We start from the raw sequence: 24,145 nt of genomic DNA, 5'->3' as shown, positions 1-24,145 counted from the left end.
AAAGTACCATATTATAAAGCATAGAAATAGGCACCCACCTCAATTTAAGCCATCTTTTAGCACTTAGCACATATCTTTCAATGCTTAGGCAATTCAAATACTCATCTATATACTTGATAAATGGTGTCAGCTACTCCACATTCACCACTCTCTCAGGCAGTGTATTCCAGGTATTTGCCAACCACTCTGAATAAATACAGGCCCTCTCAGACTCCTTTTAAATCTCTTACCACTGTTGGATTAGGGTGTAAAACTGTTAATTTTCATATAGTTAACTTTCCTGTGCTTGCTTATAATTTATGTGTGGGTAATTGTTGAGTGAAATTTCTAGTCATTATATTTCAGCCATTCTGTATTGCCTGGAAGGTTTTAAATTTTTCTGCAGCAGGTGCTGTACTGCTCAAATGTGGCTATTTCACAGAGTCACAGAATACTACAGCACAGAAACAGGCTCGTCAGGCCATCTAATTAGCACCAAACTATTATTCTGCCTAGTCCTATTGACCTACACCTCACACCCCTCCCATCCACATACCTATCCAAATTTCTCTTAAATGTTGAAATCGAACCTGTATCCACCACTTCCACTGGTAGTTTGTTCCACACACTCACCACCCCGAGTGAAGTTAAGCCTCATGTTCCCCTTAAACATTTCACCTTTTACCATTAACCCATGACCTCTAGTTCTAGTCTCCCCCAACCTCACTGGGAAAAAGCCTGCTTGCATTTACCCTATCAATATTGCTCATAATCAGTTACGTTTTATCAATGGAATGCAATTTCTTTACTTTGAGATAATCTCTACAATGAGACAACCATTTTTCCCTTTTGTATTTCTTTGTTCATACTTTGTTCTTGTAACACCTAATAAAACAACCATAACCACCAAATGTATGCTTCATTCTTGATTTCCGAAGAATCTGCAGATCAATATTACCACTCCCCCCACCCCAATCAATGTCCTATAGTCTTGTGTACCTCTGATATGGAGAAAAGATTTCCTGTAATCTACCTTATCCATACCCTTCAGTTTTATACATCTCAAATATGCCCCCCTCTTAACCTCCTCCACTCTGATGAGTCTCCTCTGCACCCTCTCACATCTTTCCAATAGTGTATTGACCAGAAATGCACGCAGTAGCCCAGGTGAGGTCTGACCGCTGACCTATGAGCAAAACATTCTTCCTCTTGTATCCAAGATATCCTCCCTCGCCATCCAGAACTAAATGAATCCTTACAATATAATTTTAATCTCCATGTCTGCTCCCCAGCCCCTTTCTCCAATTTCAATATTCTGAGTATGCCACTGATTTTTCATCATATAGTTTATGATCAAACTGATAAACTCATTGTCACTTATATTCTGAGTAGATGCAGCAGACAGGTACTCTTACAACAATAAAGTTTCCAGATAAGTACTTGAATCAAGGCATAGAAGGCTACAGATGAAGTTATGGCAAGCGGTTTTTTTTTTAAATAGATGGGTAACCTAATGATCAATACAGACATGCTGTATGACTACCACCTCCACTCCCTGATCTACCAAACCACTCAGAATCCAAAATACCAAGCAGCTCTTGATCCTTTCACCAATTTCCTCAACTTAAAACTAATTTGCTCCTACAAAGTCATCATCTTCATCCTACATAATCATCCAGCATGTAACATTTCAAGAAACATACTAGGATGTGTCTGATTTAACCATCCATTTCCAGTTTTAGCTGCACAAAATTGAATACTCAATCACAGGTCTCCTTTCTTCAGAAGACCTTTCTCACAGCTTTCAAATGGCTTCTGCCTCACCAAACTTGTTTTCTTATATCTTAAGTCCATATTTTCACCCCTAGTTTAGTCTCTTACAAGTTCAGTCTTTCGCAATTCAGATGTACTCTGCCACTTTGACAGTTTCCAATTCCCTAGCCCTAAAATGGCTCATCCTTACCCTGAAAGTACAATCCCTCTTGAACTCTCTGGTTTTTATATCCATTCCTACCAACTACATGTTGCACTTTTCCCATGTAGCCAAAGTTGATGCCATTCTTGTCCTTCCACTTTTTCCTTTCCATTCATCCAGAGACCCTGACAATTATTCCACTTACACAACTTCCAATTGAGAACAATGTATTTGCTATACACCATTTGGTCTCTACTTTGGAGAAACCAAATCACTCTCTAGAGCAGTGGTTCCCAACCTTTTTTTGGCCATGCCCCACCTAATCACCTCTAAAATCCTGATGCCCCCTGTGGTGATATATAATTCTTATTATGCAAAAAGTGAGCTCCTATTCACCTGGAGGAAGCCTAAAAGACCATTAACTTGGTTTAAACAAGCTTCCAAAGAACATGGCATTCATGAAAGAGAAAAATAAAAGAACCAAAGGACTGTTAAGGTTCTGAGAAAGAAATTAAGAAATTGTAAAAAAAGAACATTAAGTGATATTAAAATAATAATAATAAATAAATAAAACAATGCCGATTCGTTTCTACAGCATACAAAGACAGATACACCGTTTAAAAGACATGACGCAATGTACACACCTTCACACCACCAAGAACCGAAAGCTACTACAAAAAGCAGCATTGGCGCGACCTCGTACGAGTTTCTTACGCGTTTGGACTTGTTCATTCGTTCCTTCCTACATCAGTCAATTCTTTAATTTAATTATGAAAGCCATTTGATGGTTGTAATGATGGTGATACACTATATATACAGTACATACGCAATTACACATGTACATACACACAAGTATTTTTATGTATGCATACTGTATATACACATATGTATTAACTTGCACACACACTCATACTCACACAGACTTACTAGAAAAAATTCACTGTTAATAACTTTCTCGAATTGCCCCCTTAAAAATCAAATTACCCCCTTGTGGGGCGTATGCCCCACGTTGGGAACCACTGCTCTAGAGTGTCTGCATTCAGTTTGCTTCCACAATAATTCTCCATCCTAATCTGACCTTTGTGTGTCCTCCTGCACTATTAAAATGAATCCAGAACAGGATTGTGGAAAAACTCCCTATCTCACATCTGGACACTTTAGAGCCTTGCAGACACAGGTTCAAATTCCACATCTTTAGCAACTGGCTTTCATTCTTTATCAGAATTTATCACTTCTACTACCCATCCTCCATCATATTTGCTAAGATTTACTCTTTTTATTAGTGTAGAGTAAACTGTGGGGTAAGTCCCATAACTTATCTACTCAAGAACAAACAGAAGACAAAGAAGCATTATCACCAACTAATTGCTCCTATTAGGCTATTTGAAAGACTAATTTGCTCTGTTCAGTCCCGATGAAGGGTCTCAGCCTGAAATGTCGACTGTTCGCTCTTTTTCATAGATGCTGCCTGACCTGAGTTCCTGCAGCATTTTGTTTGTTGCTTTAGATTTCCACCATCTGCAGATATTCTCATGTGTGCTGCTCTAATTATCCTTGTCTGCAACTTAAAACTGCTTAAAAAATATTTTCCCCAGTTCTAACGAAGGGTCTCTGATCTGAAACATCAACTCTGCTTCTTTAGCCAGAAATACTGCATGACCTACTGAGTATTTCCAGCACTTTCAGTATTTCAGATTACTAAGATATGTTGGTTTGTTTTTCATTTCTCCACTCTCTTCTGCAAAAGAGTTAAACATTCAAGGGAATACATGAGACTGCACTGCTGGAATCTGAAGCAAAAAGTGTGCTGCCAAAGGAACTCAGCAGGTCAGGCAACATCTTGGGGGAGAGGGGGAATGGACAGTCTACGTTTGAAGCCAGGACCCTGAAGAACCTACTGTGTTCCTCCATAAGCTCATTGTTTTACATATTCGAGGTTTAAACTGGAGAACAAAGACAATTCCTGGCCTTTAGTTTCTCCCCACCTGTTTTTTTTAAAAAAACGCAATTGTGCCTTACCAGGAGCTCACCAAGAACATACCACTAATTCAACAAACACTGGGTATCTATGGTTTCCTTATTGCAACCCCAAATAACTACCGTAGATTCCGGATTTTAAGCCGCTACTTTTTTCCCACATTTTGAACAGCTTTGAACTTTGCGGCCAATAATCCGAAGCGGCTAATGCATGATTTTTTTCATGCCGCCTCATAAACATTTTGCCTCGTAACAGTAGACCAATAAAATTGATGAGTAGTTCACAGAGGTCCAATGAAATTGTACGATAAATCAAGCGCACTTTCACAATTAAATTATTGTAAATCAGTCATTTGTACTCACCCTCATCAACATGGAAAACACTCGAAGCATTGTGCTGCCTACTTAGTTTAAACTATATTTGTTTTCTGTACTACATCGCGGGATGCTATGACGTCACACCTGGTTTCGCGGTGTCTTGTGGGAAAATGCCGGTTTGCGATGAAACGGGACGGAGGGAGGGAGCGCATTACGCGAGCGGCTTTGGATCTGAGCGAACGCTGCTTTTAAATGCCGTTTGCGATGAAACGGAAAGGAGGGGGGGAGCGCATTACGCGAGCGGCTTTGGATCTGAGCGAACTCTGCTTTTAAGTTAAAGGTATCAATAACTTTTCCTGGTAGGCTGCAATATATATATTTTTTTACCAGTCGTTAGGAGATATTGGAATGTTGTTCAGTAAAGAAGTATACGCAACGTATATTTAAAAGTAGCCGCGTACGGGCACGGTTCGAAAAAAAGCATTTGCAATATGTATTTGTTTTTGTTACCATATGGATTTAATTAAAAGTTAAAAAAATCCTCACGTGTAATATCTTTCTGTGTAAATATCTCATATTACAACGTGGGACACCTGCGGCCGAAAATCCGGTGCGGCCTAAAATCCGATGCGGCCTTTACAATTAAAAAAATGATTTTATTTCTAAAATTAGAGCCAGCGGCTTAAAATCAGGTGCGCTCTGTAGTCCGGAATCTACGGTATTTGGGATTCACTCTGCCCCAGCTGTATATTTATGTATTTCCCTTCTCATCTTGCCAAAGCTTTCACAGGGATGTCAAAGGCACCTTGGAGAGAGCTTGAAGGGAAATTCAAGAGGCAATATCAAAGGATGAAGGAAAAGACACGAGTGAGGTCATGGAGGGAAATCAAAAGACAAAAGAATGTAGACACTGGAATCAACAGCAGCACAAAACAGATGCTGGAGGTCATGATGGGTCAAGCATCACCTATGAAGGGAAACGGACTGTCAATATTTCATGTCGAGACTCTCCATATGAAATTAGTACAAAACGTTCCAAGGATGGGACAAAATGATAAGAATAATACAGAAACTGAAGGCAAAAATTGGCACAGCAAAAACTGTAACAGCAAGGAGAGGAAAATAAATAAGTACAGAGCAGCTCATAGAGCTGAATGAATTCAACAAATTGAGCAGCATCTATGGAGAGGAATGAATAGTGAACATTCCAGGGAGAGACCCTTATAGAACAGAGAACCCCTAAAATAATTATGCAACGTTTTACAGTGATGGAGTGTGGTCTAGTTTAGGATTATCATATGTACGCAATACATTTACAACTTTGCACAACTGAGGAGCTGTAAGGTAGCATGAAGTTAAATCTATTGACTTTGCTGTAGTCTAAATTTTACTTCTAAATAATGGATCCAGAATTTATAGCAGATTTTTCAAGCTATAAATGATTCTTATGCTCTCTAAATGCCAGAACATGAAACGGTTTGTAACAATTTGATAACTCAATGATAATATCAAGGATGCTATTGCAATGTCTTAATAATTCTTTGTCACCCGATATTAAGTGTGTAACTTCGTAAGTTTGTGTGCAAGCAGCCTACTTCCTTCCCAAGTTGTTTGTTTTTTCTCAAATCCTGTAAGATCCAACATATTATCACTCATTTTAATGGAAATAATTTGATGCAAATTAAAATTTATGTCCAAAAAAATGACACCAGTTATGACTCCTACAAAAATGTGCTGAGTTGACAATTAAGTCTATAATATTTACTGCCGAGATTAATTCTTTTTAGTACCGAAAACAAATGAAATAGCTTTCATTAAACTCATGATTAGAATTTATAGTTACTGAAATTTCATATTTCCCAACTGAGACGCACTGTAGGTTCAACCAATCTCAACAGATTTCTTTATCTGTATGTTTGCTGAATTGCTTGGCTTAGTTTGGAATACATAACTTCTAAGTCAATAAACTATTAAGTGGAATTTTGGCAGGCAGTTGCAGATGCTGAATTGCCAACTCTGCTATGACTCAAGAGTTTTCCAAGCACTAAAAAAAAATGCAACATTTGGTCCAAAATACTACTTTTCAGTCGAAACTAAACAAATCTCGTGTTTCTTAATACTCTGCTAATAGAAAGAAAATCTACATTTCAGTTTCATGCTGTAATCTAAGTTGCATGTTTTCAAAATACTACTAAGCCAACTAAAATAAACATAACGTGCCTATAAAAAGAATTCACCCCTCTCCTTGGAAGTTTTCATGTTTTCTTGTTTTACAACATTGAATCACCTTAGATTTAATTTGGCTTTTTTGACACTGATCAACAGAAAAGACTCCTTCGTGTCAAAGTGAAAAGAAATTTCTACAAATGAGTTTAAATTTATTACAATTATTAAGCACAAAATAACTATTTGCATAATTATTCACTCCCTTCAAGCCATTACTTAGTAGATGAAAGTTTGGCAGCAATTACAGCCTTGAATCTGTGTGAATACCGTAGATTCCGGACTACAGAGCGCACCTGATTTTTAGCCGCTGGCACTAATTTTAGAAATAAAATCATTTTTTTAAATGTAAAGGCCGCACCGGATTTTAGGCCGCAGGTGTCCCACGTTGTAATATGAGATATTTACACAGAAAGATATTACACGTGAGGATTTTTTTAACTTTTAATTAAATCCATATGGTAACAAAAACAAATACATATTGCAAATGCTTTTTTTCGAACCGTGCCCGTACGCGGCTACTTTTAAATATACGTTGCGTATACTTCTTTACTGAACAACATTCCAATATCTCCTAACGACTGGTAAAAAATATATATACTGCAGCCTACCAGGAAAAGTTATTGATACCTTTAACTTAAAAGCAGAGTTCGCTCGGATCCAAAGCCGCTCGCGGAATCCGCTCCCCCCCTCCTTTCCGTTTCATCGCAAACGGCATTTAAAAGCAGATTTCGCTCGGATCCAAAGCCGCTCCGCCGCTCGACCCCCTCCTTTCCGTTTCATCGCAAACGGCATTTTCCCACAAGACGCCGCGAAACCGGGTGTGTCGTCATAGCATCCCGCGATGTAGTACAGAAAACAAATATAGTTTAAACTAAGAGGGTAGGTAGCACAATGCTTCGAGTGTTTTCCATGTTGATGAGGGTGAGTACAAATGACTGATTTACAATAATTTAATTGTGAAAGTGCGCTTGATTTATCGTACAATTTCATTGGACCTCTGTGAACTACTCATCAATTTTATTGGTCTACTGTTACGAGGCAAAATGTTTACGAGGCGGCATGAAAAAAACCTTGCATTAGCCGCATCGGATTATTGGCCGCAAAGTTCAAAGCTGTTCAAAATGTGGGAAAAAAGTAGCGGCTTAAAATCCGGAATCTACGGTAAGTCTCTATCAACTTTGTACATCTGGACACTGCAATTTTCTCCCATTCTTCTTTACAAAACTGCTCAAGCTCTGTCAGGTTGCATGGGGAATGTGAATGAACAACACTTTTCAAGTTCAGCCACAAATTCCCTAATGGATTGAGGTTTGGACTCTGACTTAACCACCCTAGAACATTAACTTTGTTGTTTTAAAGCCATTCCTGTGTAGCTTTGGCTTTATGCTTAGGGTCATTGTCTTGCTGGAAAACAAATCTTAAGTCACATTTCTCTTGCATACTGCATAATGTTTTCTTCCAGAATTTCCATGTATTTTGCTGCATTCATTTTACCCTCTACCTTCACAAGCCTTCCAGGGCCTGCTGCAGTGAAGCATCCCCACAGCACAATGCAGCCACCACCATGCCTCACGGTAGGGATGGTGTGCTTTTGATGATGTGCAGTGTTTGGCTAACGACAAACATAGCTTTTAGTCTGATGGCCATAAAGCTCAATTTTCATTTCATCAGACCATAGAACCTTTTTCTTCAGAGTCCCCTACACATACATTCTGGCAAACTCTAGCTGAGACTTCATGTGAGCTTCCCCCAAACCCCTCTAAACAGTGGCTTTCTCTTTGCCACTGTCCAATATAACTGAAACACCCAGGCAATAGTTGTTATATACAGCTTGTCCCTGAGATACAACCGTCCAACTTACGAACGGCCTGTCATAAAGCCTATTATATTAAAAATTCATTGGCTCAAGGAAGGAGAACAGCATCTGCCATTTTAAGTTGGATCACGGCGCCGTTAACATTGTGTTGAGTGTGTAACACTGTATTTGGCTTAAATTTTTCTTAGCAAGATTCACCCTGACCCCCCCCCCCTTTCCAGTCAGCACCACCCATATTTGACCCACTTAACCTGTCTCAGTGTGGGTGGACTTTAGGACCAGGGGAAGCTCAGGATCTGCCGCTCGCAGCTGCTGCTGAATCCACAGTATTTCTGTTCCGTTGACAGAGAATGGTCATAATTGAAAATAAAGTGGAAATAATAAAGCGATCGGAAAGAGGTGAAACACCATCGGTCATCGGAAAAGTGTTAGGCTACAGTCAGTCATGTTACGAATGTGCCACAGCTCTGAGGGGCTGAAGGGTGCAGGGTAGCCCCCTCCTTTGTGAGAATCCCAAGATCACTAGTAAGTCAGTTCAGGAGACCCAGGAAATGAGAGAAAGACATGCAGAATCCACAAAGAGTTGGAATGTGTCCTGGCCTCCGAAAGGCGGACCCATTGATACCGGCTATTGTCTCTTGGAGACAGACTTGTGTATTGCATCCTGTACGATGCATCGAAGCCCCCCCAGGCAATGAACCGAGGGGGAGGTTGGTGGAGGGATTGCATCATCCCAACCTGATTGACATCTGAGACCCTGTGAGTCAGGATAAAAAGAGGGTCTGTGGGAACAGCCCCTCAGACGCACCAGAAGAAACACTAACGATCCCGTACTAGCAAAAACCAGTGGAAGGCCACGTGCGTCCTTTTCCGTTTGCCCCGGAATCGGTGGGCCCTGTACCACGGCAGAACGGTTTTTAGCTAACAACGGGGAAATCAACTCCCAACGACTCTCGAAGGATTGACATCATAAAAGGAATGGGCAAGTTTTAACCCGTCTTTCTCTCCAACCCAAAAGCTGCAGCTTGAATGAACTGAGTGACTTTTATATTTCCATCGGACAATACATTATCCCCTAGACAACGATAGAGCTATTTCTTATTGATTACTATTAGACCCGCACTTTTAGATTTAGTATTGACGACGTATATTATCTGTATGTTTGCCGTGATATTATTTTGTGTATTTTTATCAATAAATACTGTTAAAAATAGTACCATCAGACTTCAATGGACCTCTCTATCTTTGCTGGTAAGTGACCCAGTTATGGGGTACGTAACAGTCAACAATCGGAACAATTTTAAAGGATAAAAGTGAGAATAATGGAGCATGCAAAAGGCCCTGCCCTGATGAAAGCTACAATTATTACTAAGCAACGCTATGGCTTAATTATTGAAATACATATGTTTCTTAAGTGTTTTATATGCATAGAAAGGTAAAATATATACTAAGACAAACATTTGACTGACGCTAAATAATACCGGATGTACCTGTTCCAACTTACGTACAAATCCGACTTAAAGAAGGAATTAGGAACGGAACTCGTTCGTAACCCGGGGACACCCTACGCAGTTTCTCCTACTCAGCCACTGAAACTTCTAACTCCTTCAGAGTCATCATCGGTTTCTTGGTGGCCTCCCTCACTAGTTGCCTTCTTGTGTGGTCACTCAGTTTTTGAAGGTGGTCTGCTCTAGACAGCTGTGCCATATTCTTTCCATTTCTTGATGATCGACTAACTGTACTCCAAAGGATATTCAGAGACTTGGAAATTTTGTTGTATCCAGCTCCTGACTTGTGCTTTTCAATAACCTTTTAGCAGAGTAGCTTGGAGTTTTTTTTTTGTCTTCATGGTGTAGTTTTTGCCAGGATATGACTCACCAGCAGTTGGACCTTCCAGATACAGGAGTACTTTTGCTACAATCAATTGAAACACCTTGTCTGCACACAGATGATCTCCATTTCACTAATTATGTTATTTTAAAGGAGGTGAATACTTGTGCAATCAATTATTTTGTGTTTTATATTTGTAATTAATTTAGATCACTTTGTACAGATCTTGTGTCACTTTGACACAAAAGAATCCTTTTCTGTTGATAAGTTGTCAAAAAAGCAAAATTAAATCCACTGCGATTCAATGTTGTAAAACAATAAAACATGAAAACTACCAAGAGGGTGTGAATATTTTTATAAGCACTGTAACACTGGGGATATAATGACTCAAATTATGCCATTATACTGTTCTTCATGTGTCATAATATGAAATAATAACATTTCCAGTCACTTTAAAAAGTTTGAGCCCTTCTTAAAGTGGACTAATTTTAATGAGGTAGCTGGTACCTGCGAACAATCCAAATTTCAATAATCTGTTCCAAATTGTTGCATTTAAGTCAAATTAAATTGTCTATCTCAAAAAACAAATACATAGGTGTCAAGAAACTTCACCTGCAGCATCAGCACAACAGTCTTCACCACATTCCACTGAGATTTCCGACCATCCACAATAACAGTAAAACCTCTGGCTTTACACTTATCACTGCAAGAGAGAAAATAATCATCCTGGATTAACCGAAAAACGTATTATATACATACTATATTACTTCATATGTTACATTAACTATATTATTTAAGTCTTGTTCCAAAATATTCTAAGAAGCTTTATTAGAGCTTTTTAAAAAAAAAACAAGCATTTCACAACAAACTATTTGTCTGATTTTAACTAAATACATTTACTTTGGAGAGCTTAAAGGTCAAAGTTGAAATATACAAAGGAGTACTACACGAAATTCAGTGTTGATGAATATTTAGAAAAGCATTTGCCTTTTACAAATTTGTAGTTACGTAAAGCACTAAGCACTTGGTAGATGTGAAATTTTTCACAGCACAGAGGATACAAGAAAGAAAAAGAAGGGGCAAAAGTACACCTAAGGTTTTAAAGACATTTTTAAAAACAAGCCTAAGTCTAGAGTTTCAGCAAATAATATTGTGGATGAGAGCATTTTTCATCCACAACTCACTTCTGTATCATGTTGCTTTCACACTCACTGCTTCAATCCATTTCAGTCTTGTTTCCACTTGGGACTTCCCTTTGGCCCACTAAGTCTATGCCAATTGACAAGGAACTATTTACTAATCCTTTGAATCACAAAGGCAAAGGCCCTGAAAGCATTTGTAACATTATAAACTGGCAAACCAATGCACTGCAGTAGTTGTATGTGCATCCTATAAAAACAATTGCAAAACACTTCCCAACTCTGCATTTTCATTGACCCAGAAGGGTTTCAGGCACAATCTACAAACTACGTATTTTACTCCACCTTTTTAATTATATCCCCATGTTAATCCTGAACATCCATCTAGCATCACAACAGTAATAAATGTTCATTATCAAAGTACACAACAGTTCAAGATACAAGGTCATTACATTCTCATGTGCATTCAGAGGTTGCTTGTGGTTCTCAAGTCAAATAAACGGGAAAAGATATTTTTCAGGCCTATTATTTTGTAAATAAGAGAAATGTGACAGAATAATGTGATAGCAGAGTATAAAACATACACACTGTTTAATAAACGATGCACACAAACTTTTTGTAACTTCGCTCATAAATGCCTATGGGTTACAGACATTGTTAATATTATCTGCTCATGTTTGCTTTATCTGTTGTGTTAATACTCCTAAATGCAAATGTTTTTATCACAGGAAGCTAGTAACAATTATTCATAAATGTCAGTGTTTCTTGTGAAACTGCCTTTATTGTGTTTTGTTATTAAGGTTACTGTGTATTTGCAATGAAGTACAATGTCTATACTAAAATACCTTAAGAAATACAGAAACTGAATCTTATACTAATTTGACAAACATAAAATGATAGCAACAAGTCCAATGTTCTGCAATTCAGAATACCAGAAGGATTTCCATATTAAATTTGAGTTGGTCTATTTCACAAGCACTCAGCAGGTCTACCCCATCTCTATCTATAATTTTAGTCTGGTTCTCTTTCTCTCTCTTCCCCCCCTCCCCCCCCCAACTATAATCTCCCCCCAGCCCTACCTTTCTTTCTTTTTTATTTCCCATAATTCTCCACCTTCCCCCAGCCCATCACTTCCCAGCTGTTTACTTCATCCCTTCCCCCACTTCTTATCCCCCCCTCAACCATCCCATGTTACTTCACTCCTGATGAAGGGTTTTGGCCCGAAACGTCATCACTACCTCCTCCCATAGATGCTGTCTGGCCTGCCAAGTTCTGCCAGCATTTTGTGTTTTTATTAAACATGGAAGGTGCCCAGTTATGTTATTTATGGGTCAAAGCAGAAGTATTGTTTTGGAATTTACTGTAGAAAAATCAACAGCAGCTGCAGAGAAGACAAACACAAATAATTGTTATTTATGACTGATATGGAAACTAAATGGGAACGCTGGACTTCTGAAAGAACCCATGCTTTGATCACACTGCTTCTCTTCCTCTGGCATTTCAGAATTTCTTACACCTGTTTCCACATGAAAAATACAGCCTGAATCTGGAGTCCAGGTAAATCCCACCATGAATGATGATAATGCAATCTTTAGGAACAGAAACCTTTCACTTGCATGATTTGATACCTTTTTAATGTTGTACGGTAATCATTTGGATGATGGAATTGTTGCAAAGTTTGCAGACAATTCAAAGATAGGTGGAAGGGCAGGTAGTTTTGAGGAAGTAGCGAGCCTATGGAAGGAATTAGTCAGATTTGGACAATGAGCAAAGAAATGGTAGATGAAATACAGTGTCGGGCAATGTACGGTCATGCACATCCGTAGAAAAAATGAAAGGGTTGACAATGTTTTAAATGGAGGGAAAATACAAAAACTGATGAGCAAAGTGACTTGGGAGTCCTTGTGCAGGATTTCCTAAAGGTTGAATCTGGGGTGAGGAAGACAAATACAATGTTAGTATTCATTTCAAGAGGACTAGAATATAAAAGCAAGGATGTAATGTTGAGACATTATAAAGCACCAGTGAGGCCTGAGGCCTGACTTGGAGTATTGTGAGCTGGTTTGGGCCCCTTATTTTAGAAAGGATGTGCTGAAACTGGAGAGGGTTCAAAGGACGTTCACGAAAATGATTCCAGGTTTGAACTGCTTGTCACATGAAGAGTGTTTAATGGCTCTGGGCCTGTATTCACTGGTATTTAGGAGAATGATAACTTGAAACTTATCAAATGGTGAAAGGCCTTGATAGAGTGGACGTGGAGAGTATGTTTCCTTTGGGGGGCGGGGGGGAGAAAAGAGTCTAAGATCAGAGGACACAGCCTCAGAATAGAGGGGCATCCTTTTAAAACTGAGATTAGGAGTACAGTCGGCCTTCCTTATCTGTGAGGGATTGGTTCTGGGACCCCTCACGGATAACAAAAACCACAGATACTTGAGTCCCTTATTTAACCTGTTTCAGTGCAATGGTCTTTAGGACCCGGTGGAGCTCTGAATCCGCAGTGTTTCTGTTCACGAAAATAATCACGATCACGACTGAAAATAAAGTGGAAATAATAAAGCAATCGGAAAGAGGTGAAATGCCATCTGTCATTGGAAAAGCATTAGGCTACAGTCGGTCAACGATCGGAACAACGGATTAAGTGAGAAAGGTCCTGCCCCGATGAAAGCTACAATTATTACTAAGCAACGCAGTGGTTTAATTATTGAAATACATACTTTTCTTAAGTGTTTTATATGCATAGAAAGGTAAAATATATACTATTTTCTAAGACAAACATTTGACTAACTGACGCTAAATAATACTGGATGTAGCTGTTCCAACTTGCTTAGTAAGAGAACTTCTGATTTTTTCCAATCCCGATCCACGATAACCTATGCACATCCTTCCGTATACTTTAAATCATCTCTACATTACTTATAATACCTAATACAATGTAAATGCTATGTAAATAGTTGTTATACTGCACTGTTTAGGGAATAATGACAAGGAAAAAGTCTGTACATGTTTGAAGAACAAGTGCTGGAAGAGCACTTCCAGGTTTCCTCGATTCGCGGTTGGTTGAATTCGCGTATGCGGAACTCGCGGATAAGGAGGGCTGACCGTAATTTCTTTAGCCAGAGTGGTGAATCTGTGGAATTCTTTGCCACAGGCAGCTGTGGAGTCCAAGTCTTTATGTATATTTAAGGCCAAGGTTGATAGATTCTTGATTGGTCAGGGCATGAAGGTATATGGGGAGAAGGCAGGAGAATGGAACTGAGAGGTAAAATGGATCAGCCATGATGAAATAGCGGAGTTGACTTGATAGGCCAGATGGCCTAATTCTATTCCTGTCTTATGGTCTTAAATTAGAATGAATACATTTGTACATCCAATGTATTTTTTCTGTTCACAGTTAATTGGATAAAGAGTTTTGGTTCTGGAATGTATATGCATTAATACTTGTGTATTAATATATATTCATTATGCTAATTTAGAATTCTGTGCCTCCAAAAGCAAAACATTCTTTATTCTTAACATAGGCTTTAACCATTTAGTGATGATGAAGTCAATGCTCTTCAGAGCACATCACAATCTACAATGAAATGTCTGGGTTTCTCTTCAAAGAAATATTACAAATGTGATTAAAACAGTTATTCTTATGTTGATAGAAACTCCTCACTAGCTAATGCATATTCCAGATTTCTCCTATTTTCTTACACAATTAATTGTAACAAATTTATTAACTTTGTTTGCTGGCGTATTATATCATAAAAGCTTTCAGGGTCATTTTATCTATGGGATAGAATATTAGTGCAAATTTTCCTTGATAATTGGTATGGACTAATTGGGACAAAGGCCTGTTTCCTTCCCGAATGTCTATGATCTCCACCATCCCAAAAAGAATAAAATGAGGCAGCTCTTCTCACCGTTATCCCTGGAGAGTTACAAGTAGCTGCAAATAAAGGAGTGTATTTCCCTATCCATTTTAAGCAGTTAAACTTTGTGATTTTACAGGTACAGAAAACACTAAATACTTCAATGCAACAGAAAAATGACAATAATTGCTATTTAAGAGCATAACAGCATCAGATGGTACACATAAATTAATCAAAGTTTTGCTGAGTGTAACCTGCAACCTACATTTAATGGTCATATTTGTCCTCACCTCGCACTTAACCATTGCAGATCTTCAAAGCAAAGTTTGCTCATCAGGAATGTCCTGCACCTCGTGCAGTTCATGTGCAGGCCAGAAACATGCATCTACCTACTCATGGACACACACAGAGTTGCTGACACAAGCTTTATAGAGATGACAAAGCCATACCACAACCTTTGGAATACTGAATGATTTACCATCTGGAGTCCTTCACCGTGTTTGGCACTGAGATAAGCATTCAATGTCTCAAACTAACTTTCAGTGCATTTACGGATGTGTGTGGTAAATACAGGTAGTGTATCATTAACCCTAAACCTACATCATTAGGCTCAAAAAACATCTTCAATGCCATCAAAATCCATCTTGGCTTTACAACCCTCACAGAATGCACTTATGGTTTCAGATCCTTGATACATCTTTAGTCCTAATTTTTGACACAAATATTATGGTGCAGGTTTTGTACAAGTTAGTCAATTCAGTGTGGTTTACACTACTGCCCCCCACCCCCAAGTACAAATCATAAAATGATGGTATAATCGCAAGATAGGAAGAGATGAACTGGTTCATAGAATCTGCACTTTCAAAAACGTAATAAATCCTAAAATTTAGAACATGCTGTAAATACAAATGGAAATTTCCAAAGCAGTATCTACACCTGAAATACAAAACTACAGATTCTGAGATGATTCTTCATCAGCCAAAGCAATTTGTCTCAGTTAGTGGAAGCTTTACTCTCTATACAAGTCATAAGTTGATAGTACCAGGAGTGAAATTGGCGAGGATGGACATGAACGAGGAAGGAAGTCCCGTAGATTCATTCAGTTCCTCTGCCACATCTGTTCTTGGGATGAGGTTTTCCATTCCAGAACATCTGAGGTGTTTTCATTTTTCAACGAACAAAATTTCTCTTCCACCATCATCAATGCTGCCCTCACCTGTATTGCCTCCATTTCACGCACATCCAACCTCACTCCATTCTCCACCATAACAGGAATAGGGGCTCATTATCCTTAATTACCACCTCACAAGGCCCCATAAATTCCACCATCTGCAATGGGATTTTTTCTTCCCTTAGCTCCCTCTGCTTTTTGTCAGAATCCCTCACCTCCCTTGTCAACTCGTCCCTCCCCACTAATCTGCCTCCTGGCACTTATCCCTGCAAGCATAACAAATACTACAACTGCCCCTATACCTCCTCACTCACCACCATGCAGGGCCCAAAATAGTCCTTCCAGATGAGGCAACACTTCACCTATGATCCTAATGGGATCATCTATTGTATCCCGTGCTACTGGTGCAGTTGCCCCTATATCAGTGAGACCCGAAGCATACTGGGGTATCAATTAGTCAAACATCTTTGCTTTGTCCACCACAAGAGGATGCATCTCTCAGCGCCTACCCATTTCAATTTGACTTCCCATTCCCATAATGGCATATCTGTCCATGGCCTGCCTCCTTTACTGCCATGATGAAGATAAACAGGTGGGAGAAGCAACACGTCATTCTGTCTGGGTAGCCTCCAACCTGATGGCATAAACATCAATTTCTCTAACTTCAGGAAATTTCTTGCCCTGCCTCCTTCTCTCTTTTTCCATTCTGCTTTATGGTTACCTTCTCACCACTTCTTTTCTTCCCATCTGTTCACCACTCGCCTCTGGCTCCCCTCCTCCTCACCTGTCCTCTTTCTATTTTATTTCTTTTCCACCATTTATTCCCCTCCACGGATGCTGCCTGACCTACTGAGTTCCTTCAGCATGTTGTGTGAGTTGCTCAAAATCTGACAGCAATTTTATTTCACAAGGATTTTGGTAATCAACCTTAAGGTTAGTTATATCTATATCTTGATATAGTGACCATAAAAGGGTTTGTCAAAACAATGTTAATTATTAATTTAGTAACTTGTAGCCATCTGGTTAATAAAGATATTTATATCTTTAAAGTATAGAAAAAATACATGAATAAAGTCACCTTGGAATGCTGAGCAAATAATCCAGAGTTACACTCAACTCCTCCATGTTTGTTTGCTCTGAACAGAGTGGAATTGTTAGGATAAGGCCACTCCTTCTATCCTTGCCTCCTGAAAAATACAAGTTTTGTTAGCATATTGTCTTTAATAAAGTTAATCAATACAAAATCTCATTAGAATCTAATCACATCAAAAACCTCAACTGGTCTCATCTCTTCCCACAGATGTGGCCTAACCTGCTGAGTATTCCCAACAATTTTTTTTCTATTTTAGACCTTCAGCATCCACAGATGTTTGACTTTCTTCCCCCACCCATCATGCCCATGCTAGGTCATCTCTGTACTCTTACTAAGATGAATTTATAATCGTGATCTTTATGTGCTCAATGCATTTGTAATGGTGAAGTCTATATCATGTTGATTTTTCAAGTGTTAGATATATACTTTATTGATTCCAAAGGAAAGTACATTGTCACAGTAGCATTACAAGTGCACAGATACAAATATTAGAAAAGAAATAGGAAGAATAAAAACTAAGTTACCACAAACAGTCTAACAGGAACAGGTCATTCCCCGACTATAGATTGACTCATTATAGGATCTAATGGCCGAGGGTGAGAATGACCTCATATGGTATTCTTTGGAACAGCACAGTTGTCTTAGTCTATTACTAAAAGTGCTCCTCTGTTCAGTCAAGGTGGCATGCAGAGGGTGAGAAACATTGTCCAAAATTGCCAGGATTCTCCATAGGGTAATTTTGCTCTACCACAGCCTCCAGTGCATCCAGTCTGACTCCTATAACAGAGTCATCCTTTCTAATCAGTTTACTGAACCTGTTGGCATCACCCGTGTTGATGTCATTGCCCTAACACACCACCGGATAGAATACTGTGCTGGCAATAATAGACTGGTAGAACACGCATACTCCAAAGGACTTCAGTCTCTTCACGAAGCAGAGGCAACTGTAGCCTCTGAGTTGATGCTCCACTCAAGCTTGTCATCCAGGTGCACCCCCTTCACAAATTCCTCATTTCTTCAACATTAGGTGGCTCAAGATGGGTGGAATGGCAGTGCAGCGGTCAGCACATTTCTTTATGGTGGCAGTAATAAGGGGTCAATTGCTGTTGCTGTCTGTAAGGAGTTTGTACTTTCCCCCTGTGACTGCACAGGCTTCCTTTGGATGCTCCGGTTTCCTTCCACATTCCAAAGATGTACAGATTAGGGTTAGTTGTGAGCATGCTACATCGCAGCCGGATGCATGCAGACACTTGTGGAGTGCCCCAGCACATCCTCTGACTGTGTTGGTCTTTACACAAATGATGCATTTCACTGAAAATTTCGATGTAAAAATAAAATTATTCTTTAAATCTTAACCTTTTAGACTTCTCTTTCATTACAACCCAATTTAAAACATACCAATTTTGATTTTACAAAGCTTCTGTTTCAATAGAATGCAAGAAAAAGTGATGAGTTTTAGATGAAGTTAAAGCTATTCACTGCAAAATCTGTGAAAGAATAGAGACTATTCTTAGAAAAAGATCCCACCATCAGGTATCAGAGGTAATAATAACATGAAAGAAGTGGGAGTGGTTATAGATTCAGTGATGTTTACCTACAAAAGAATGTGCAAGAGTGGCCTTGCCATTCAGTAAATTAAATGAACTTGTTGAATTATTCCCCAGGAGGTTTCATTTCCAAGATCTAATAAAATTATAATTGCACAGCAACTATCTGAAAGCAGAAAATAAATTGGTGTCACCGCACAATGTGTGATCTGTCTTGCATTTCAGTAAATTAGGGAACTGTTCCCATTTTGCTAAACAATTTTCTGCCTTAGATCAATAGGAAAGCATCTGGCTTAGATGGTATCACTGGCTGTGTCCTTATATCCTGTGCAGATAAGCAGGCGGGGCATTTGCAGAAATTTTTATTCTCTCCCTGCTTCAATCTGAAGTTCCCACCACTATTATCCCTATATCCAAGTAGTCTTAATAACTACTAACCAGCTGTTTTGACATCTACTATTGTGAAGTGCTTCAATGGCAGTGGCATGCACTGACTTCAGCCTCCAGGATAACTTCCACCCACTGCAATTCACCTACCACCAAAAACAGGCTTGCAGCAGATGCTATCTCTCTAGCCCTACACTGATCTCTGGAGCATCTTGACAGTAAACCCATCTATGATAGGACTATTGTTTATTGGCTACAGCTCCACCTTCAATACAATTCCAAGCAAACCCATCTCCAAACTCCTCAAACTGGGACTCAATAGTTCCTTTTCCAACACAATCCTTGACTTCCTGACCAACAAACTGCAAATCAGCAAGGGGAAGCAGCAACACCTCCATCTCCACCACAATTATCCTCAACACCGGTGCCCCACAAGACCGAGTCCTCAGCCACTTTTCTCCTTGTACACTCACAACCGTATGCACAGATTTAGCTCCAACGCCATCTGCAAGTTTGTCAATGATACCACCACAGTGGGCTGCCTCTTAAATAATGAATCGGAGTACAGGAAGGAGAACCTAGTGACATGGTATCATAATAATCTTCCCAGTAATATTATCAAAACAAAAGAGTTAGTCATTGACTTCATGAAGGTGGGATTGGGTCATAGTTCACATGCTCCTGTTTACATCAATGGGTTTGTGGTTGAGAGGGTTGGAAGCTTAAAGTTCCAAAGAGTGAACATCACATTAGCTTGTCCTGATCCAATCACATAGACGGCAGGACCAAGAAAGCTCACTAGTGTCTCTACTCCCTCAGGAGCCCAAAGAAATTCGACGTCCCCTCTGACCCACACCAATTTTAAACTGGCGCACCACAGAAAGCATCCAATCCAAGTACATCCAAGCTCATTATGGCAACCACTCTAGATGACTGCAAGAAGCTGCAGAATCATGAACACAGTTCTGTTCTGTAACTGCCTCCCCACCATGAAGAGTCTACACTTCTTCCTGCCTCAATAAAGCAGCCAGCATTATTAAAAACCCCACCCACTCCAGATATTCTCTCTTCTCCCTCCTACCGTTGGCCTGAAAATACTAATGCTTGAAAGCAGCTACGCTCAAGAACAGCTTCTATCCCTCTGTTGAGAGGCTATTCTTTACTCGAGGCTTCAAAAAGCATTGGAGAGGCCTCCCTTGGAGTGTCGGGAGGAGTCTTGGGCCCCTCATCTTAGAAAGGATGTGTTGACACTGGAGAAGGTTCAAAGGAAATTCACAAAATTGATTCCAGGATTGAACGGCTTATCATATGAAGAGTGTTTGATAGCTCTGGGCCTGTATTCACTGAAATTCAGAAGAATGAGTGATCCAACTTTATTTCTGGGATATTGTATATAATTTGCAGGCATCAGGGAACTGCTATCTATATGCGGGAGACTCCTGGAACTTCCAGGAGAGGTGGGATGTCTGAGACTCAATAGGTCAAATGGCCAAATTCTGCTTCTATATCGTAGGGTCTTAATCACTGGTTCACTTGTACAATAAAATAAGACTCTTGACCTCAATCTACCTCATTAACACCTTGTATCTTATCGTCTAACTGCAGTGCACTTTCTGTAGCACTTTATTCTGCACTCTGTTGTTCTACATTGTATTATCCTCAATGCACTGTTGTTTGTAATGAATTGATCTCTGAGTGGTATGCAAGCTAATTTTTTTTTACTATACTTCAGTGCATGTGACAATAATAAACCAATCTAACAATTTAGAAATTCCACACAGACACAAAGTTCTCAGCTTTATGGCTTTAGTGACATCAGAAGGCTTAGACTTGCAAGTTTATTTTTCAGATAAGATGTGTACTATTTTTTATTGTCAAAATTAAGTTATTAAAAGCATTACAATAAATTAATCAACAGGATGAAACAAGCAACTTTATTTGCAATCCTAGTGGAAAAAGTCCAAATCTATCTTTAATATACAGAAAGTGAAAAAGACTGCACTTTGGGAATCTAGTTTTGTGCAGAAGTCCATTAGATATTCTTGGTAAACCTAATGCCAACAGACTCTTTTACATCAAATGATTATCAACACTATGGAATCTATAAATATTTTCCAAGTTCAAAAAATATTTACACAACTTGGAAGTTTTACTTGTCCTTCTAAAGGGGAAAAATTCAAGGTTACTGTGCTATTTAATGCTTATCAAGAGAATGCTTACAGTAAAAAGCAAGGTAAGCCAACTGAATTTGTTACAAAATATTAGCTAAGGGTCACTTTTGATCATTTTTGCTTTTACAGTTTAAGTTTACTGGTGAAATTTCAATATTTAGACCTCGACAAAACAGTTCCGTATAAATGGAGGCACAAAGTAATGTACATCCAATTATTGTCTTAATATTCCACACCATTTTCTTTCTTGTAAACTGCAAAATTAATTATTAAATGTAAACTTGAAAATTTTAGAAATTAAAACATCATTTTGACAACATACATTTGCTTTCATCTGAAAAGTTATAGGTATCGCTTTATATACCCAAAATGTCACAACTTTCCTTTTCTTCAGAATCAGGTTTAATATCACTGTCATCTGTCGTGAATGTATTAACTTTGTAACATATGCAAAATGTTGGAGGAACTCGGCAGGTCAGACAGCATCTATGTAAAGGAATAGAGTCGATGTTTTGAGCTGAGACCCTTCATCAGAACTGGAAAAGAAGAGGGAAGAAGCCTGAATTTTGAGGGTGGAGCTTAGGATGGTGGTGTCTAACTGTGACTCCTTTGCTTGCATCTTTGGAAACAGCTCTATTTCTATCTTTAATATCTTTTTTCCCTTTTCAGGGTTTTTTTTTTTGAAGACCCTGACCTGGGGTTACATGCTGACTTCCTTCTTTGCTGGAATGGGACCCACTCTCAGGGCCTCATGACCAGCCGTTTCTCGATATGCCAAGGGCTTGGCCTTGGAGACTAGCACACCTTCAAGGCGCTGGAGGCAGGCAGATTCCAGGTCAGTGCTGCCTCTGAAAACTGGTGCGTCGTGGGATATGGAAGATTGTAAGCTCCAAACTGGCTGTGTGCCCTGAGACCCGAGATCTTTGGATGCAGAACTCGGAAAAAGCGACGCAACAGACTTTTAACACCATAAATCGGTGAGTTGTTTTGTTATGTCCCCATTTCACAGAGAGAGGGGGGGGGGACAACTCTTTTTCCCTTTATTAGGGAGAGAGTGGCTGTGATATATTGAATTACTGGGTGAACGAGTAGTCTTTGGGGTACTGCAAATCTGTGGCCTTATTGATGCTTTGCTGTACGCTTGAGTGCTTGGTGGAGGGTGCAGATGCTTTTCTCGCTGGTGAGGGAGGGGGGGGTCTCGTTGCTTGGCTGCTGCTTATGTGTGGGAAGGGGGAACTAGGGGTGCTTTTGGGTTCTAACATTTAACTGTCATTCATTCTTTGGGGCACTCCACTGTTTTTGTGGATGTTTGTGAGGATAAAGAATTTCAGGATGTAGATTGTATACATTTTTCTGACATTAAATTGAACCTACTGAACAAAAATGTGGTGGAGAGAAATAGTACGAGCCAGATGGTGATAGGTGAAGCTGGATAGGAGTGAATAGTGGACCACAGGGAAAAGGAAATAAGAGGCACCAGAGGGAGGTGATATGCAGGTGGGGAGAAGGGATAAGAGCAGGGGTTTCCAACATTTTTTGCCATGTACCCTTACCATTAATCAAGGGGTCTATGGACCCCAGGTTGGGAACCCCTGGGTAAGAGGGAGGCCTGAAAGAGGAATAGAAAAATAGAGCAGAAGGTGGTAGAAATTACTGGAAGTTAGGCAACTTGATGTTCATGCCATTAGTTTGGACGCTACCCAGACCAAATATAAAATATTGTTCTTCCAATCTGAGACTGCCCACATTGTAGCAGTAGAGGTGGCCACCGACTGATATATTAGAATGGGAATGTCTGAGTGGAATTAAAATGGTTGGCTACTGGGAAATCCTGCTTGTTGCAGATGGAACATAGGTGCTCAACAAAGTGGTCCCACAGCCTACAACGGGCCTCACTGACGCAGAGAAGGCCACACGGGGAACACTGGATACAGTATATGAACTGACAGACTTGCAGGTAAAGTGCTTCCCACCTGCAGGGACTGTTTCATTCAAATGTGTTTTAGTAGTAGTGAGTAGTGTGGGATAATGGCATCACAACAAAGAAAACGTATCTGCCTCTAACACCATCCCTGGCATTACGTCCTATGCAGTTACTACTCCATGTAAAAAAAAAATCTACCTTAGACACTTCTATACTTTCTGTAAATAACCTTAATAACGTACTATTATGACAGCCACTTTCACCCTGGATAAAAGATACTGGCTGTCCACTCTATCTATGCCTCCTCCTGTCTCAACAACCGCTACCAAGTCACTTTTCATCCTCCTTTGCTCAAGAGAGAAAATCCCCAGCTTGCTCAACCTTTCCCCATTAAGACATGCTCTCCAGCCCAGGCTTTATCCTGGTAAATCTCATCTACACCCTCTCTAAAGCTTCCACGTCCTTCCTATTAAGTAACCAGATCCGAATACAATAATTCAAGAGTGGTCCAACCAGACTGTTATACAGCTTCAATTCTCTGTCTAACGAAGGCAAATACACCATAAACCTTCATAACCACCCTATCAACTTTCATGACAACGTGAAGGGATCTATGAACATGGACCCCAAGATCCTCCTGTCCCTCCACACTGCTGTAAACCTGTACTCTGTCTTCCAAAGTGTATCACTTCACATTTTTCCAGATTTAATTCTGCATTCTATCACTGCCTCACAACTCAAAGAAAAAAAAATCAGGCAGTACTACTTTCCAATTTTGTATGAGTAAACAGCAACAAT

General features: G+C 39.5%; 1 protein-coding gene across 4 annotated transcripts in view; it reads right to left on the bottom strand.

The window, feature by feature from the left end:
* sestd1 (SEC14 and spectrin domains 1) overlaps positions 1–24,145 on the bottom strand; it is a 128,313-nt gene that overhangs the window by 89,789 nt on the left and 14,379 nt on the right. For all 4 annotated transcript variants that reach the window (XM_073047108.1, XM_073047107.1, XM_073047110.1 and 1 more), the window contains exons 4-5: positions 17,304–17,412; positions 10,674–10,764 (exon numbers count right to left, since the gene is read on the bottom strand). In XM_073047108.1, the coding sequence (XP_072903209.1) occupies positions 10,674–10,764; positions 17,304–17,412 (200 nt within the window). The remainder of the gene's footprint in view (positions 1–10,673; positions 10,765–17,303; positions 17,413–24,145) is intronic.

Source organism: Hemitrygon akajei, chromosome 5 (assembly GCF_048418815.1).
Source record: "Hemitrygon akajei chromosome 5, sHemAka1.3, whole genome shotgun sequence".
NCBI classification, from domain to species: domain Eukaryota; kingdom Metazoa; phylum Chordata; class Chondrichthyes; order Myliobatiformes; family Dasyatidae; genus Hemitrygon; species Hemitrygon akajei.
Note: the sequence above shows the minus strand (reverse complement) of the source record. Positions and strands in the feature narration are given on the sequence as shown.